At 39.8% G+C, this 20,653-nt stretch overlaps 1 protein-coding gene across 1 annotated transcript in view; it reads right to left on the minus strand.

Moving 5' to 3' along the window:
• Positions 1–14,946, minus strand: part of NAF1 (nuclear assembly factor 1 ribonucleoprotein) — a 38,071-nt gene extending 23,125 nt beyond the window's left edge. Inside the window, exons 1-2 of the mRNA XM_037058319.1 lie at positions 14,403–14,946; positions 9,952–10,120 (exon numbers count right to left, since the gene is read on the minus strand). Coding sequence (XP_036914214.1) covers positions 9,952–10,120; positions 14,403–14,761 — 528 coding nt within the window. The 5' untranslated portion in view covers positions 14,762–14,946. The remainder of the gene's footprint in view (positions 1–9,951; positions 10,121–14,402) is intronic.
• Positions 14,947–20,653: the final 5,707 nt, after the last annotated feature.

A 20,653-nucleotide genomic window follows, 5' to 3' on the forward strand; every position in this document is an offset into this window, starting at 1 on the left:
GCCTACTGGTCAAATCAAGTCCGGAGTGCGGTGGCAGAATATAGGGTGGGGAAGTCTCTGAAAGAGGAAGTGCTGTTACATCTTTTATAAAACCTCCACACCGGACAGGGATGCAGACCACAAGCCCTTAACACTTAGGGCACGCCATCAGTGTTATTCTCAAATACTAAATAACTGTTATTCGACCACAAAATGAAAGGATCCTTGTTCTTTATTTTCCATTAGGAGGAATAAAATCCCATGCAATATCATTACGTTTTGGCATAATTCTAAACTGATACTGCTTTGGTTTTTAAAAACTTTACAGCACAACGCTAATACAAATTTCTGTTTTTAATGAAAGGACCACCTCAAGCAANGGGATGCAGACCACAAGCCCTTAACACTTAGGGCACGCCATCAGTGTTATTCTCAAATACTAAATAACTGTTATTCGACCACAAAATGAAAGGATCCTTGTTCTGTATTTTCCATTAGGAAGAATAAAATCCCATGCAATATCATTACGTTTTGGCATAATTCTAAACTGATACTGCTTTGGTTTTTAAAAACTTTACAGCACAACACAATACAAATTTCTGTTTTTAATGAAAGGACCACCTCAAGCAATACAGAGGGATGCAAAGTAAAAAGCAGAAATCCCTCTGCCCTAGTCCTTCTAACCTCCCAGTTCCTCTCCACAGACAGCCGTTGCTCAAGTCTTTCAAATATATCTACTGTGCGGATATAACCTTCACATTACTAACTTTAAAATGTTTCACTTATATAAAATAGAGACATTGTGATATAAACTATCTTACCTATCACATCTTGAACATTCTTCTACACCAAAACATAAATAAATATCTAATTTTATTTAAATACTTTTATGGCATTCTACTATATAAATATACGATAATTTGGTACACCTGTCACTTGATGAAACATTTATCTCCCTTTTTCAAATTTTTACAACACACAATGAAACAATGAACATTCTTTCACGTATATCTGTGAGTAACCCCTACCATAAATTCTTCTAAGTGTTAACTGCTAGATCCAAAACAGAAGCATTTTTAATTTTGACAGATACTTGCAAATTTTGCTTCCAAAAAGAATACATCAGTTTACACTTCCACAAACAATAGATCCAAAACAGTATCTGGCTTTGATTTGAATTTTTTCATTAATCAGGAAGATGGAACATCCTTGTGTGTTTCCTGGCTATTTTTACATATCTATGGATTGTTTGTATATTTTACACATTTGTCTTTATCTTTTTATTAATTTGTAAAAGAACTCTAGATTTTGATGAACATTTGCTCTTTATCAAATAGGTAGCAAATACCCACTCCCTTACTCCTAGCATATTTTTAGCATTTGCTGTTTAATGAACTTCGATATTTTAATTTTTATGAAATCAAATGTATCAATCTCTTCTTTTGCTTTGCTTTTGAGACTTGTGTCAATCACATTTAGAAAGACCTATCCTTGATCAAATTAATTTCTAAAGTTCACTGATGTTTTCATCACGTTTCTAATTTCATTTTTAATATTTGCTTATTTGGTCCACTTGAGATCTTATTCTTATATAAAAGCAAGGTAGAGACTGGATTTATTATATCCAAATTACTAGCCAGGTATTCCCGCACATTGCAGAATAACTCAGTTTCCCCTACTAATTTGAGAAACAAATTTTAGCACATACTAAATGTACTTACACATTTTTGATGAAATCACCATTTGGTTCTCCTGATCACTGTCAGTGTCAGAACTAAACGATTTTAACAACCATGCCTTTCATAGTATGTTTTCATGTTTGGAAACAGGACCTAGTATCCCTATACACTCTACATCAGCATTTTACCTCTTGGAACTTTTTGCACACATTTATTTCACTAGATAAACTTTAATACAGTTTGTTATTTTAGTATTGTTAGTATTGATGAAAATCATATTTAATTACAGTTGTCTTACAGGTACTAGAGAGTCCTTAAGTTATTCAAAGCCATTTTGTACACTATTTGCTATTATAAATTACTAATTATTCAATATTTTTACTGCTATTATAAATGGATTCTTTATAGAGTGCTGTTTAAAAACCAGAAAATATGTTGAAATTTCTGTCTAGTGATTTTCTTGTGTATCTATTATATTACTGCATTTTAAAAATACAACTACTCTTCCCTCTTTTCAGGATTAGTACATCATATTTTTCACTTTTCAATATTGGTTGGTACTTCCAGAATGTCAAATGTCAAGCAACTGTGAAGTCTGACTCTTTATTAGGAACGTCTCAAATGTTAGCATAAGGCATTTTGATTGGAATTTCTAGTAAGATAAAGAAAGTATCCATCTACTCCTATCTTACCAACTAGTTTTTTAAAATTAGACATGACTGTGAACTTTAACAAATGCCTTTTTATCACCTTTTGAGATCATCATAATTTACTCTAAGTTGAGCAGGTCAGTCTAAGGACCGAGGACGTCCCTGCTCTCACTATGTACGCTATGGGCCATACAGCATGAGGAAGACATGGCAAGATGCACAAATCCAGGGTATCTGTAGTGGGCCGAGAGTGACACTGGTCAAAAACAATCTAACAGGCCCCCTTAACTCCCGTTGCTACCCTAGTTTGTCCTATGCATGAACAGAAATAAAAGTTCTGCCTATAAATGGGGAAGATCACTAATCTCATGCAGAACCAAACTTAGGGGAAGAAACAGCCACAGACACTGCTGTCTGCCATCACCACCATGTTCTCAATCCAGTTCAGAGATCCCAGTACCTTGCTCACACAGTATATACCATTCCCTGAGCACTTCCTGAAAAAAGCCAATGAAGGCATTAAGTTGCCTCTTAACACTTACAGACCTGCCTGTAAAAGTGCTGTGCGTAAAACTTCTATCCCAAGTACCTGCACAACACAAAGCCACCTACAGAACCAAATACTGTACATACAGCACATAAGACATAACTGGGACCAGTAAGTGAGGCCAAGCCTGTACAATCCCAGGCTGAGAGCCCGCTACAGAGTTTGCCCTTCCAAGTCCAGTTAAATCAAGCAGTGTAGGCCTATTTGCTTTGAAAATGGCAGGCATTTTGGGACTGACCAAGGGAGAAAAGATACAGGTTTCTCTTAAATGAGCATGCTAGAAAAGGACAGAAAGGGAGAAATATCGCAAACTCCAATAAGAATTCACCCAAGTGATGTGCTTTCCATAAAGACTTTCGGCAGACTCAAAAAGGGAGAACTTTATAAGGCTCAAAGGGGAAGTTCCTTGGATTTGCCGTATCAGAATGGGCAATAAGAGATCCTGTACTGATGTTTGGATGCCAAATGTCACCCCCTCTTCCCAAATTGCTAAATCGAAGTACTATACCACCAATAAACTAGTCCCTCTATCAGAATGTCCTGCTGCTTTTCTTTCCTGTAAACACATTACTGTCTAACATCCTATTTGATTATTTCTTAAAGTCTGTTTTCCTAACTAGACAATATATCCAACAAGAACTTGAACCTGGCCAGTCTCTGACTGGCATATAAAAGGCTCTTAATATATATTTACTAAATGAATTGACTTATCTCATCAGTACATGCTAAACAAAAATCTCAAAAGAGGTCAGTCTCTTTCAGTCAGAGCAAAAACTATACATCGAAAATACAATTCTTAGAATTCAAAGGAAAATTCTCAAGGAATAAAAAGAATTTCAACCAAACCTTATCAAAAATAAAGTTAAAAAGGCAGGCTTTGAAGTTAGCTTCACTGCTCAGGACTGATAAGTCGATACTCAGGTTTGCAGCAACAAACATTATTGTAATTATTAGATTAACCCCTGGCTCCCTGATAACACAGCAGCTGCCCCGGGTAAGATACACAAATCTCCTCAGTCCCACAAGGACTCATAATCTTCTTTAAGGAAACAGAAAATCAATCACTTTGATTTTCTGTAAGTGGGGAAAGGTGTGCGTGTGACAGAAAAGAGGAGAAACACAAAGACAGATACACTCCAATAAGGAAAAAATATGGCAAGAACATTACTACTTTGACAATACACAGAGAATTTAAAGAATCAGAAATAAAGCATACACTGATGAACTAAAAAATTAAAGGTAGAGGTGATGAGCGAAACCTGGGATAGAAAGAGCTCCTTCATCACATAATAAACAAAAACCGAACACAATGAAGATAACAGAAGACGACTATCTGCCACAGGCTAGGAAGTTTAAAATATGAGACTGGATTATCCCACCACCCTCCTGGAAAGATGGATGAGCGGGTGGGAAAGACTCATCTTATTCTGTTTATCCAGTGAGACACTGGATTTGTTTATTTAAATTAATTGAAATTAAAAAAAAATTTAAATGCAGCCCTCAATCACACTAGCCATATTTCAAGTGCTCAACAGCTTAAACTCAAAGGTTTAAGAACATGTGAAGACAGATGGGATACAGAACCATTTCCATCACTGCAGGAAGCCCTCCTGGACAGCACTGCTTCCATCCTCCAGGAAGCCCTCGGTCATCCGAGGGCTCTCACCACAAAACATAACTGGGTCTGAACAGCACCCATCTATTTTTGGTCATTAATAAAGGCATAATTTTAAGAACACATTATAACAGCATACACCATACGACTATGAAGTATTTTTTTTAGTCCTCACCCAAGGATATGTTTACTGATTTTAGAGAAAAGGAGAAAGGGAAGAAGGGAAGGAGGGAGGGAGGGAGGGAAGGAGAGGGGAAGGAGCAGGAAACATCCATGCGAGTGAGAAACAGTGATCAGTTACTTCTTGTTCGCAACCCAACAACCAGGAATCAAACCCACAATGTAAGTAGGTGCCCTGACCGGGAACTGAACCTGCAACCTTTTGGTTTTTGTAATTACCCTACTGTATATGATACTAAACTCTGATTCAGACTAGCCCATGACAAATTTTCACCTAAAAAATAAAATTCAACACTGCTTTGTAGTATCTTTATATTTTCCTTTTCAAAATAAATACCATGTTCTCATCCTGTTTTTCTCTAAAATTACTGTCACAGGAAAAAAGCTCGTAAGAATATCTTCAAAAGTTGAGTCAAATATAAAAGTAAAATACAATTACAATCCATCTCAATAAGAAACCTTTAACGATGAATTCTATAATTATCTTTTATGTTAACAGAGCAGACCACGTTTCATCAAATTTAAGACCAATTTTATACACCCTAAAGATAAAAGCATACAAATAATTGTAAAAATGTCATCAATTAGTCCCAACTTTCCAGGAACGTCAAAAGGTAAAAAAGTGTACATTTTACAACTGACAGTTGTAGGCATGACAATGAACGAATAACGTTTCCTGAGCCTCTACTAGGTAACCGACACTGGGACTTCACGGGAAGCAGCAGACCTGGTCCTTTCACTGGCAAAGGTCATATTCTCTCCACCTGTCACCCATCCAGCATCAATATATCCTGTCCATTTTTCAATCTAAGTTCAAGCCACGAGCCTCCCTCGACCACTGCCATGCAAGGTAACACCCCTTTGACTCGTGGGTTCTTTTGTCTCATGGCATTCACCTGACATGCAATCATTCTCTCTCTGGTGTTGCCTTCAGCATAAGCGTGCATGTTCACTCTCTAGCTAAACTCCTCGCTGACAAACATTTGTCTTTATCCTCTAAAGCAGTAAGAGCTCATTCATATTGCCATGACCAGTGTGGCTCAGTTGACTACGTGTTGTCCCACAAAGCAAAAGGTCAATGATTTGATTCCTGGTCAGGTCACATGCCTGGGTTGTGGGTTTCATTCCAGTTGGGGTTGGAGAGCAAAGGAGAGGCAACGGATTGATGTTTCTCTCCCTCTCTTTCTCCTTCCCTTTCTGTCTCTCTGAAAATAAGAAAAATCTTAAAAAACAACAACAACAACAAAAAAAAACAATAGCCCTGGCTGGTGTAGCTCAGTGGATTGAGTACGGGCAGGCGAACCAGAGTATCGTGGTTCGATTCTCAGTCAGGGCACATGCCTGGGTTGCAGGCCAATTCCCGGCAAGGGACACATAAAAGGCAACCATATATTGATATTTCTTTCCCTCGCTCCTTCCCTTCTCCTCTAAAAATAAATAAAATCTTAAAAAAAAAAACAATAAAATCTACTGGGAATGGGGGAATCTAATAAATGATCTCTACATAACAGTCATACTATGTGTGTATACACGGCACATACGGATACTCCACTGAATAAAAGTTTTTATTTGAAGTTTAAGGGATCATTGCCACTTAATATAAGCTTTATTGAAATAATTTTGTACAGTGAAACATACAATATTAATATCTTTTAAAATATATTTGTAAAGAGCTCCAAATATTAATAATTCCATATAGTCATAAAAAGCTGAAGTCAAAAGAAGCCTGCATTTAGGACAAAACTTATAACCAAATTAGGCCTTGAAAACAACAAATTTTGGCCCTGGCTGGTGTAGCTCAGTGGATTGAGCGCGGGCCTGCGAACCACACGATCGCGGTTCGATTCCCAGTCGGGGCACATACCCGGGTTGCAGGCCAGTTCCCGGTTCCTGGCAGGGGACGCACGAGAGACAACCATACATTGATATTTCTCTCTCTCTCTCCTTTCCTTCCCCTCTAAAGATAAATGAATAAAATCTTTAAAAAAAAAAAAGAAAACAACAAATTTTGTTCAGTCAACAAAAATTCAGTCAACAAATATTAAGTGTAGACCAAGGTGCAATTTAACTGACAGTGGGAGATCAAAAGGTATAAAATAACCCACTATAACTCCTGGCGGCCATCTTCTGGCCAGACAGTGCCCTATCCTCACGTCAAGATGTTTCAGGACACGGGCCTGCACTGCCAGAATCAGAAAGAGACTACAGTGTATTTAAGCCAAAGGTAATGTACGCTTGTTCTCAAATGTAATATAGGCAGTCTCCAAATCATGAAGGCAAATTTACCAAGAATTGCCTATAATCATTAACTTTTTTCCTTGGTCATGCTATATTTTATGTATAAATAATAAATACATTATTACCTTTATTGCAATATTAAAATCAAAAGTTTAAAATGTTACGTAAAATCTTTCAGGTTTTCAGAAGAAAAAAACAATAGCCACTAATTTATAAAATTCATTTCTTTTTTTTAAAGATTTTATTTATTTATCTTTAGAGGGGAAGGGAAGGAGAGAAGGAGAGAAATATCAATGTATGGTTGCCTCTTGTGTGTCCCCCGCTGGGAACTGGCCTGCAACCTAGGCATGTGCCCTGACTGGGAATCGAACCACAAACTCTGGTTCGCAGGCCTGCGCTTAATCCACTGAGCTACACCAGCCAGGGCTAAAATTCATTTCTGATTAAGGCTTTGAAATGTCACAATCCCATAAATGTGTTTATGATTCTAAATTTTTAATTGTATGTGATTCATCTGAATGAGGAGTTCAAGGCATAAACTGCTGAGAATATTTTTCAAGAAAACTCTAATTTTCCAACTCATGGAAACACAAAATAAACTCTATGTGGCTGAATGTAGTTCCAAGGCCATACTGTATATATTGCTTTACATTTAGTGTGTAGGTTATATATATAAATCTCCTCAGCATTAAAGAAGGGTTTATGCTTAAAAGAGTAACTCCACTTGGTTTTATTTAATGTCACACATTATGTAATTATGGCATTATAAAAAGAGTCGATTAAGATTCCTCCTTCCCATTGCCTCTATAGCTGACTAATCCGTTTTTTCCTCTTCCTCTGACCCCTGCTTTTCATTCAAGTTATAACCAAATTTTGTCAGGGGACTGTTACAACTACCTAAGGTTTAATTCTAAATGAACAGTCTCGATCTTACTTCAACCATATACTTCCATACGCTTATACTTACAGATCTGCAAGAATTAGTAGTTAAATCACAGCAAAGATTTAATAGGCTACATCCAACAAGGTAACATTCCTGCTTGAAAACCAGACTAAATGGTGGTAAAAATCAAGCTCAGCCTGCCTCAGTGACAACAGACCCCTGCCTAGAATGAGGCGCTTTATAAAGAGGTCATAAAACTGAGTAAAACTGGGCGTGTGTGTGTGTTCTAGAGAGCTCTAAAATCCAGCAGAAATTCTAACTGCTTGGCCCATTGTAGTCTGTGCTGACCTTTAAGCAAAGACAACATGGATAGAATATTTCATTAATTTTCTTCAGAAAATATATTTTATTACCACTAATTCTACCTGGTGTTTACTATACCCAGACACTTGAGTGATACGGCACACACCACACCAGCTAGAGCTGTAACAAAAAGAGGGAACACTTTCTAAGTGGTAAGAGTATCCCAAAAGTGTTCCAGTAAGTATAAATCTAATCCACCAGTTCATAGGAAGCTGAAAGTGGGAGACACTGTATGGAGACCCAAGGACACTGAAATCCATATACAATCTAGAATGAAAAAGATGAATCTACAGGTAAGCAGAGAGAGTCAGTCAGTAAAGAAAAGATAAAATGACACTCAGAGAACTATGAGAACGTTCAAGAGGCATATGAAAGACACGGCATGGCCATCTTCCACAGCTGCCTTCATTCTTAATGGCTTTCCTACACAAGTTCAGAGCAAATCTACCTTTTAAGTAATTTGAGTCTCTGTTGTTCACAACCACAAGACTGCAACCTAAGTCACATGTGATAACTTCTTCCGAGTCTTCCCCTTTTCCCAGATACAGAGATAACAACTACTACCTCCTCCTGAAAGGGATGTAAGCTTCCCGTCCAGTGATGGAGAACCCACTCCTTGCAGTCTGCATGGGGTGGATGCCAGCCTTCCAACCGCCACCCTCCTCCAAACATGCACATTCCCACTTCCTCTCTGTCAACTGCTCTTAGGCGCTCCCACCCGCACACTCACCCACATGCTTTCTTTCTCTCAAGCATCACTTTCCTACATACTCTCCCACGCAAATGAGTGACTATGTGACTCATGCCTAAGCAATCCGAATACCCATTCCACGAGCCTCAATAATTTGTCCAGGGCTGTGTACCAGGTCCCAGCTAAAACAGTAAAAGTCCTTCCTATGACTTTCATACAGGAGAATCAGTGGCCCAACTGCCAGCCCCAAAAGAGAAACACCTACTGAACAACAGAGTCCTAAAGATACTCTGGCTCGGTTGGTTGGGTGTCATCCCACAAAGGGAGAGGTCGCTGGTTCATTGGAGTCAGGGCGCATGCCTAGGTTGCGGGTTCAGTCCCACTCGGGTGGCTAGGATTCATGTTTTTCACATCAATGTTTTTCTCCCTCTCTCCCTCCCTTCCCCTCTCTCCAAAAAAGTTTTGTTTTTTGAAAAAAATAAAGAAAATATGGGTTCTCTATCCAGAAAAGTAACAAATAGACTAGGATTTTGCAGTAAATTTCAAGGGAGTCCCAAGGTAACAGTTACAGATCTGGTAAAAAAAGGTAATATTCATATATATACAAAAATGCTGTGGTCATTTATTTGATGATTTTTATACCTTAAGAGAAACAATCCTAAAATTCCATGAGAATTCCTAATAAGCTCAACCCATTTAATTTCACTTTCTATATTTCTTAGTGCAATCAATTTTAAAAAAATTAGTTTAATTGAAATGGAGCAAACTGTTCTGTCTTAAGGACCACATTTTTAAAAAGTGAGGTTGCAAATCTACGTAAGAAACATCTTCTAGGGAAAATGGAAAAAAAACAAAAACAGAAAATAGCAAACTTAAATTGACATCCCAGAAAGAACAATTACCAAATGTTAGAGTTAGAAGCAACCTTAGAAACTACCCAGACCTATCCTCTGAACAGTCCTTTCTTTTACTTAATTAAGGAAGGTAAGGCATGGTAAAAGTATGCCCAATATAACTGAGAAGTCTTCAAATTTATGAATCAGATACAGGATAACTGAAATCAGTATTGGCACAATATATTTTAGAACATCCAAATCAGGGTTAACAACAAATCTAAGGTACTTACATTAAGAAGTAATTCATCTTTTGTTTTAATAACAGGAAAATTCGTATTTTCCTTGTCAACTTGTGAATTGTCATCTCCATCGGACAGCACTGGAGGAAGTGATACTCGAGAGGAAGATGAAGAAGACGATGAGGAAGAGGAAGAGCTTGAACTATCTGAATCTGTTTCACTGTAGGAAAGAAGTCGAAAACTTAGTAAAGCAGTAATATGATGGTATTAACATGTATTTATTCAACTAGGAAGGATCTACTTTACCACATATTTACTCTTGCTGATATAATTCAAAAGCTAGCATTCTGGAGTTGACTCTGGAATTTGGAAAGCAGCCCTTAATCAACTGATAACATTTTCGAAACCTGTTACAACTGCAGCCCACTTATTATAAGAGTCTCACACATTGTACATGTCTCTTAATGTAATTAAGAATGTGACAAATCACTGACAGAAAAGCTCTGGGCAATTCCCATCCTTTAGTGGTCACCGATGACCAGATCACCCCCTTGCCAATAGTTTCTTCTGTCTTCACACAACTTGGACACTCAAAAGTTTCCATGTTTACCATTCTCTTCTCTGAAAGTTCCCTCAGCCCTTGACTTTAGCACCTATTCCTATTACAATACGGGTAACTCTTCCCTGAGTGCGAATGTTGTTTGCTGGCTACCCACTTCAGTCCCTTTCAGATGCTGCTTCTGCCAGTCCAAGCCTTACTCTCTCTCTGTGCTCTTCCCATGGATAACCTCTTGCACTCCAGTGCTTTTACTCCTCATCCATGTGTAGATAATTCCCACATTTTCCGCACTGATATCTCTAAGCCCCATCCCTAATCTCCGGCTGCACATTGACTACCTCGGTATGAATGACCTACACGTACCTCACACTAGCAAGTTAAAAGGGAGAAAAGGGGCATTCTCCTTACTGAATCGCTTCTCTCCTTAAGCTTCTATTTTATTCATCACTTAGGTCTTTAACCCAGTCATTACAGACAGAATCCTAGGGATCATTCTGAGCTATTGCATTCTCAATGATAAAATTCTATCTTCAGATTAGTAAACACCACTCCTACAACATTATTCACAGTGGCCAAGACATGGAAACAACCAGTGTCCTTCAAGAGATGATTGGATGAACCTGAAGTACACATACACAAGAGAATAACACTCAGACATGAAAAAGATAAAATAACGCCATGTAAGCAAAACAAGTAAAACAGAAAAAGTTCAGAATAATATAATTTGACTCATATGTGGGGTTTAAAACTGAAAGCAACAAATGAACAAACAAGAAAAACAAACTAACAAAAACTCACTGACACAGACAACAGTATGCCGGTCCCAGAGGAAAGGTGGGTGTGCAGTCGTAAAGAGTAAGGTCTTTGACCTTAAACATATGGTCAAAGAAGATGATGTGACTTTGTATGCTGGGCACAAAATGCAACACACCAATCATGTCTCACCGAAATGTACACCCGAAGCCTACATAATCATTAACCAATGTCACCCCAATAAATTTAATAAAAATAATCATTCATGACTAGATATTAGATATGAGGGAATTATTAATTTTGTTCCATGTGATAATAGTATGATGAATACGTAAGAGAACGTCCCCTTAGAGAATGTGTGCTGAAATATTTAGGGATGAAATATCACATGTAAATGACTTTAAAATGGCTAAATAACATAAACACGTGAACCTAGTAGTTCTGAAATATTAATATAGTTGTTAAATTAAAGTGATGGCTTTATGGGTTTGGACTATTCTTCCTAATTTTTATTCAAAAAATATTAAAACAGAGAAAAACCTTAAATTTCCGCCCCCCCCCCCCAAATCCACACCGCGGACAAGGTAAAGGCCATGCTCCTTAAGTTTGACATCTCAGGGCCCCTTAAAATCAGGTTCCTGGTAAACTTCCCAATCCCATTTCTTATCGCCGCTCACAAACACTCTTACGTCTAGCAAAGAAGCATGTGCAACCTTCCCTTTGTGCTATTACCTTTGACTGGAATGTACTCAATGTACAGAAATTCTACTTCTCTTTATAGTCTCAACTCAGATCTCACCTCCTCAGGAGCTACCCCCTACCCACCCAAAGTAGAATTACCTACTCACTTTCCTATCTCTCCCAGCACTTTTTTCAAACTGCCTACTAGAGCCTGTCCCAAAGTACACCACAATTCATTGCAAAACATGTCTCCCTAGCTGGATCATGAAGGACTTGAAACCAACAGATTAGCTCTAACTAGTACTGTCTTTCCTCTTGTTATTGGGGGGGGGGGGAGATATGGGTGAAAGCCAATTTCACCACTTGGACAAAGGAACCCACCCCATTCACAACTGAACTCCTTCCTACTATTGCTGTGTTGGGAACCTCTCCCTCTGCCCTGGATCATTCCCAACAGCATTCCCAACATTCTGTAGTACCTGTTTAATATCCTCAGCTATGGCCTCATTCTTCTCCACCCCCCCTCAATATTTCTTAAGAGTTTCTAACAATTCATTAACTCTTGGTGGCTTTAAATGTAACATTTACTTAAAGAGACTAAAAAGACATTAACACCCAAAAATCAAACTTTGAAACTTGTTTGAATTCTAATTCAAACAAGCCAACTATCAAAAGCCATCCTTCAGACAATCAGAAAAATCCAAATACAAACCAAGCATTAGGTGATATTAAGGAATTAATCAATTTTACTAAGATTAATAATGACATGGTTATATAAAAAGTATTTTATCAAGGACTGCATAATAAAAAATTTACAGCTAAGGTGGCAAGCTGCCTGAGATTTGCTTTAAAGCTATCAGGTTAAAAAGGTAGAAATATTAACTAAAACAAAATTAGCAAAATATTGGAAACTCCTAAATTCAGTGATGAGTAGATGTTCATTCATTGTATCTCTCTACTTTTTCCAAGTTTGAAAATATCCATTACAAAAAGTTAGTTTTATTTGAAATATGATGGTGCTCAAATGTACACCTCCAGCTCAAAACTGTCCTCCAAACTCTAAACTCATTATACAACTACCACTTGCCTAACATCTCCAATTTGCTGTCAGAATAATCTCTTATTAAGTGTCCAAATTAAACATTCCCATTGGTGTCCAACTCCCAACTCCGCTCTTAGTGAACAGCACTACAACCCACTCTGTTGATGGCTCTTTGTCTAGCTCACTGTCACATCTATTAACAAGCCCGATCAGTGTGACTTCAAACTATTCAACCCAAACATGGTCACATCATGAACTTATGCGACATCTTTCAACTATTTCCATTCTTGCTTCTCTGCTTATACTCTTGAACCAGTTCAATTCTTCCTCTGCAGAGCAAAGCTAATTATAATGGTAACCTGAGCATGTCATTTCTGTGCTTAAAATCTTCCAAAAGCTTCTCTAGCACTTAGAATTAATTAAACTTCAACATGACACAGTGTCCAACAGGGTTGGCTCTACTATGTTCTCAGTGGCTCACTTGTTCCTTCATGGTAACTCTCACCAACTCCATTTATTTACTAGTATGTTTACTCATCTTTTTCATCCCTCTCACTGAAAAGTAGAGCAAGGACCATGTCTAACTCTGCTCAGTATCGCACACAATGCACTCAAATACTAATTGTAAACAAACAATGTTCAGCGTGGGCAAGGAACATCCTAAATACTTAAGTCCTCTCCCACCACAGAGGTTTCATATTTAAAAGGCGCGAGGTGGGGGACTTTTACAAAACTGAATCAGGGCATACAGTAATACTAAAAAGCAATGTCTTGCTATTTTTCATGAACACGTGCTGCCCACAAGCATTATAAGAATTAACAGCCCTGGATGGTGTAGTTCAGTGGATTGAGCGCGGGCCTGCAAACCAGGCCATCACAGTTCGATTCCCAGTCAGGGCACATAGCTGGGTTGCAGGCCAGTTCCGGACAGCGGACACACGAGAGGCAACCATACATTGATGTTTCTCTCCCTCTCTCCTTCCCTTCCCCTCTAAAGATAAATTAATAAAATCTTTGTAAAAAAGAATTAACAAAGTTGCCAAAAGCCAATTTGGAAACACACAAAATCCTTTAACTAATCCTCACTTCATCTGATTCAAAAACCAGAACACAGGCTAAACTTTATATAAGAAAATAAGTCAGATCTGACACAAAACTCAAAAGTCGTAACCACGAAGAGAAACTAAGTATTATGAAAATAATCGAATATCCTTAGGCTTCCTATATTTTAACTGGAAATGCTGCGATGTATACACAGGACCTTTTTGACTACGAAATTTAGGGAGGAGATTAAGGGTAGGCAGCGTACGTGGAGAAATGGGCGGTCCGAGCTACCAGTCAACACGTGCGCAGCGAGCTTTAGAGACCTCCCTCGCCTCCCCGGCCCAGGCGGGCACCGCCTCGGCCCCCAAGCCCGGCTCCTCCCGCAGATTACTTAAGAAGCTTCGGGACCCGCAGGCACCCGACCTGTCCGAGTCCGAATCCGAGTCCGAGGTCCCCAAGGAGTCTGGGGTCCGCACCAACTCTGCAGCGCTGGGGCCGGTGACGCAGGTCGCTGCAGGCGGCGGGTCTGGCCCCAACTGCGGCGCGGGATTCCCGCCAACGGCAGTGCTCAGCGCGAGTTCAGGCGGCTGCTCCCAGGCTAGCTGAGCCTCCGCGTCCTGCCCAGTGTCTGGAGGCACCTCATCCGACTGTGGTGGCTGCGGTGTCTCTGGGACAGGTACGGAGCCCGGTGACGGCACTGCCTGCCTTGGGCCAACCCCAAAGCCGGCGCCACCGAATTTCAGGGTCTCCAACTGAGCAGCGGCGGCCTCCACTACTTCCATCGCGGCACACCAGAGACAGGGTCAGGCTCTAGTTCTTGGCCTTGGATAGGCTTCCGGCTCGATCTGGAACTAAAACAACCTTAGCAGTGGACAGAACAGCGCCCGGGCCCCAATTCCCGCGTTTCTCCAGCAACTACACGCGGGGTTACCTAGAGACACGCCCCCACCGTTTACACACCGGCACTTCCGGGAGAGCGTATGACGTCACGTGACGCGGCCGCGCTCACTGGGGGCGGGGCGGACTCGGGATCTTTGCAGATAGGGCTTTAGGCGGCCCTAAACTCCGCCTTTTCACTGCAACTTTGGGTACAACTCAAACCGCAAAATCAGATGGCTAGACTCAGTCCTGTTACTGAATCTGGTACAATTCTGTTAGAAGCGAAGATGTGATTGGGCGAGGCTCTGTATTTCAGGAACTAGAGTGAGGAAGCCTTGAACAGACACTTTTAGTAAACTTCACTAAAATTACGTTAAATTAATTGATAGATAGCAAGCACATTGACCATTTATCTCAAAAAAAAATTACCACAACTATTCCGATTGTTTTTTTCTCTAAAGCAGCCTCAAATTCGAGAGAGCAGTAATGGTGGACAGAATGTGCCACTCTGCGATGTCTATCTTGTAGTTAGTAGTTGACACTGCTTCAGGAAATGGGTGACTTGACTTGGAAGACCACTACACTAAAAGATCATAAGGAAAGCAAGCAAAAAGTTCTTAGGGATTGAGGTAGGGATCAGAATTTTATGGTTTCCTATTGGAACTTAAATTTAATGCGTCAATCCTTCCAGTAGTAGTATTGTTACCATAGTTTAGCAAGCATATGTGTCAAGGAATGTGCGGAAGATTTTATCAATTACAGTCCTCTAGAGGAGGATTGGTTCCAGGAGCCCCCAACCCCTCCCCCACCCCCAGATACCAAATCCAGGAATGCTCAAGGCCTTTATATGAAATGGCTTAGTATTTGCATATAACCTACACACATCTTCCTGTATGCTAAAACAGGAAGTTTTAGCATACTTCTATGAAGTATGAAGTACTTGTAATACCTCATACAATGTAAATGCTATGTAAATGATTTTATATTGTATCATTTAGGTAATAATAACAAAAAATTGTACATGTTCAATACAGAAAAAACCTTCATAGGCCTAGCTACATAGTACATGTCAGCAACAATATAACACATAAAAAATATTTTCCTTCCAAGGTCAGGGTCCATTGAGTCCACGGATGCAGCACCCACAGATGCAGAGGGCTGGCTGTTTTCAATAGGAATTTATTATGTGCTCCCCACAGTAGTAAACCTTCACAGAAATTCAGGGCAAAAGTGGTTTTAAGGAGCTTACAATCTAATTGAAGTAAAAAGGTCAATGCACAGGAGAGAGCAAAATACTTGAAATGTGGAACAGAAGATGTAAGTTCAGTAGTAACAGGAAGTAAAGTCAGAGTGGTGGGCCATATATTGGAAATCCTGTAAAGAGAAGCAGGAATTTAAACTTAAGATACTACTCACTAGATTATGAGGCCCCTTACTTTTCATCCTCCAGATTTATAAACTTCACCAAATCCATTCTCACTCTTATCTCTTTGATCTTAAAAACAAAGTTCCCTCCTAATCTAGACGTGATATAGGTATGCTATGGATTTCAAGGCTGCAGACCTACCTGCTCAAGGACCATTCTCATCTATTTTATCTCAGCATTTTCAGTTAAAATCAATCTTTTTCTTCCTCTTTCTTCCGTTTCCTTCTTTCCCTCCTTGAATATGTTTTCTTTTTGACCCTTCTCTGTACTTTATTTCTTTGTTGGAAAACCATTTGAAAAAGTAGTCTGCACTTGGTTTTCTCCAGTTCCTCATCTTCTTTTCCTTAACTCGTTGCAGTAAACTGGATAACAAAACCACTACACTGAAACTTCTCTTTAAGAGCCATGAACAACTTTAACTGAATTGCCAGATTCAGTCAATATTCTTTAGCTGGCATTTATCTTGGCTGGCCTCTAGGAATACGACACTCCCTCCATGTTTGGCATTTGGGGTAGCATTCTTATATTTCTCCCCTCTCTGCTTTATGTATGTATGTATGTATGTATGTATGTATTTATTTTTAGTTTTATTTGTGACTCTCCATTCACTCTTAATCTTTGGTATATTAATCGGTTTTACTTCTCCCTAATGCATTCTTTACACTCTAGCCAGAATATGATTTCTGAAATGCAAACGGGATCATATCATTTTTCTGGTTTGAAACCTTCTAATAATTCATCTTTGCCTTAAGATAACATCAGACTAGTAAGTCTAGCATGGAAACATAGCCTTATAAGTCACCCACCCAAGTGGTGATGAGAATAAACATGGTGTTGCCAGAGACGATTTTAACCAAAGCATGGTGACAGGAAAATATTTTGCAATTTCTACATTCAACACACTGATCTCAAAGATGTCAAAATTTGTAGAATGTAATCTAAAACTTGAGTGCTCTTAAAAATTGAAACCATAAACTTCTTCTTAGACTGCTGTGAGGGACTCTGGACCTCACAGCAGTCTAAGTGCTGACCCTTTCAAACGATCATCTGTCTGAGGCATCAGAGCATCCTCTGCCCCACACCTTGAACCCTGTTTCCATGGCTGGTATTTTAAAGAACCCGCCTCCCCCCCCACAGTCACATCAAGTATGGCTAAGGATGCCAGTTGGTATCAGTCTTTCAGGGACTCTTCAAAGTGCTCTCAGGATAAATATTCATTCCCCTTGCCCACGGCTACTACAAAAACTACCAGGTGGACCACGTGAATCAGGTCACTGAAGAAAGTCCCCAGGGAAACAAAATCTCTAGGAAGGATTACAGACTGATCTCTTTTCCTGAGGACAGAATTTACACATACCAACTGTGGAAGCCTGGACGTTTGTGTGGCCCTGCAATTCATATGTCGAAACCTGACTTCCAAAGTGATAGAAATAGGAGCGGGGGACTATGGGAGGTGACTAAGTCGTGAGGGTAGAGCCCTCCTAAAAGGGATTAGTGCTTTCATAAAAGAGATCTGAGAGAGCTCCCTGGCTTTTCTGTCAGTGATATTAAATGGAAAAGTCAGCAGTCTGCAAACAGGCAGCGTGCTCTCATCCGAAGCCGCCCACACTGGCACCCTGAACTTAGACTTCAATCCTTGAGAACTGTGAGAAATAAATTTCTGTTGTTCATAAATCACCCAGTCTATGGTACTTGGTTAAAACATCCTGACTGACAAAGACACCAATATCTCATGACACACTTGTTCACAGTATATTGAATTCAAACTTTTGAATGAAGCATCAGAATACATAAGGTGCTAGACTTCCTTGGATATGGAATTCAAAGGAAATAACCAATACTCATTTGTAAAAATCTCACATCAGAAAAATGAAAAAAGGAAGAAGAGGGATATTTTGGAAGAACAAGTCATGGATTATTGTGATTACCACTGTCCCCCTCAACCTCCCTTCACTATTCTCCCTGCCATCTCCCATCCACACAGGAAAGACTGAAAAACCTAAAATGATAACAAGCTACAAAAAGAGAAGAGATAGTAGGGAACAATAAAAGAGAAAAGGAAGACCATGTCCCGCTTCCCACTGTCGTGATCAGCCCAAAAAAGGTTGCAGCTGAAGGTAAGTGAGATTTTATGTTAAAATCAAATTTAGAGTGTTGATTATTATCTAGGACATATTGTATTTCTGAGTGGTGACTGTATTTGCCCCTTCAAAGATCATAGGACTTACTCTTAATGAAGAGGGACGGGCCAAGTCAAAGGGATTCAGTTTCTACACAGGCAGGAGGAGGATCACTCCCACTGGGCAGATTTGGTGGGACTGTGGAAGGGGGAAGTAAAGCTGGATTCTGAATCACATGCATGAGTCCATTGGACATAATCATAATCCCCAAATTTTCCCAGCCATCTGCCCACCCAAATCTGGAAGCAGTCCCCATGGCAGGGTACCCTTTTATAGTCAAGGCGAGGGACACTCCAACATCTCACAGGAAAGCTTCCCTTGCTGAGAGCAGAGGGTGATTCAAGCAGACATGAACTGCTACAAAGTGGAACACGAGGTGAACCCATAATAAGGATTCACTGTTATCCATCTCATCACTTTCTTGCCTAAAATCCCCCACTTTGTATATTCATCTTCACTCTTTATTATGCCTAACTTTTGGACATTGCCTCATCCCTTCTGTCCCAAACCAACCTTGACACTCAGCTTCAGGGCCTGGCTGGGTGACACTCAGGGGCATCTCACCTCTTCATACACACTCCAGAGCAGGAGTATTTGTAATATCTGTGATGATGATGAATGGAGCAAGGGAAAAGGAGTGAGTGACTGTATCCTTCCTGGCAGCCAGATTCCACAGCGGGCTACAGGTTAAAGGGGGCCTCTGAGATGTACTGAACTGCTAGATAGAAACCAAAATCTGTGGCCATCTTGAACTCTCTTCTTCTTCTAATAACCACTTTGTACTTTCTTTCTTTTAAAAAGATTGTGTTTATTTCTTTTTAGAGAGATGGGAAGGGAAGGAGAAAGAGAGGGAGTAAAACATCGATGTGCTACAGATACATTGATCAGTTGCCTCTTACATGCCCCCAACTGGGGACCTGGCCCACAACCCAGGTATGTGCCCTGACTGGGAATCAAACTGGTGACCCTGCAGTCCTCAAGCCAGCACTCAATCCACTGAGGCACACTAGCCAGGGCTCTTTGTATTTTTTCAATTCCACCTCAGCAGACTTTGCATTCATTATGACATACCTATTACACTTTTGACCCTGTGACGTGCTCTCTCTTTGTCCCACCAACACATTTCAGAACCACCTTGGCTTGTCCTGCTTCAGAATGTCTACTTAACCTCAAATAACCTCTCACCTAGGGCACTGGGGCTGTGAGCCGAGCTGCAACCTATTTGGCTGACCAGTGGGTCCAGCAGGGAAGGCAGCACAGAGGCATAAGAGAGGATGGCAACAAGAACTGCAAGGCAATGTTCTATGTCAGTTCTATGTCAGAATGAAGCTGCAATTTTTTTCAAAAAGTGATTATTTTTGGAACTTCTGCTGTAATCCAGGGTGAATGTACGGGTAACACACTCAACAGATTTCTTACATTTATTTTTATTTTCAGTTCTGTCTGAAGCCAGGGATTACATTCCCCTTTTCTCTAAATTTTAGTTTACAGGCCAATTTTGAGCACTTCTTTTTGTTGCCTACAATGCAGTCTTGAAGTTACTAAAATTGATTTTATTCTTCCAAGAAATATATTTTCTTTTTAATAAAGCAACGTGAAAGTCAAACAGAGGTCAAGCAATCGTTGAATGGCTTCATGAACCAGCAAATTTGGATGCAACCGCTGTCATCATTTCCAATTTGGAAAAGAAGCAGTAAAAACAGATGTCTTGTGGTGTGTATGCTGGGTCAGAGAAAACTATTTTCACACTGCCTTGTTGAGGTTTGCTAATAATTGGGGGAAGTTCTTATAGGGAATACTTTATTTTCCCCTAGATTCCAAATTCAAATATGGCAGGGTCATTCTTGCTCAGTTCTCTGAATTAAATGATGATGGCAATTCGTGGGTTATTCACTGCCTACATTATGGGAGAGGTGAGGCTGAATCATAGGGTGGGGAAAAACATGCTTTGGACAAATCGGCTCTGGAGTCTGTTTATCAAAGGCACTCTACTCTGATGCACCGATGAGAGTAGACCAGATCATTTCAGGGATCAGGTGACTCAGTTTTCGGCACTTCTGAATATGCTGAAAAGTGAATTAATTACCTGATACTACCTCTCTCCATTCTCATTCTTTCGTGACAAGTGCCAATTTAAGGATTGCTTGTTGCAAGCAGCGTAATCCAACAATGCAGTCAGCCTCTTCATG

The sequence above is a fragment of the Sturnira hondurensis genome, unplaced genomic scaffold (genome assembly GCF_014824575.4).
Source record: "Sturnira hondurensis isolate 20B ecotype Veracruz unplaced genomic scaffold, ASM1482457v3 Scaffold0010128, whole genome shotgun sequence".
In the NCBI taxonomy this organism is placed as follows: Eukaryota; Metazoa; Chordata; class Mammalia; order Chiroptera; family Phyllostomidae; genus Sturnira; species Sturnira hondurensis.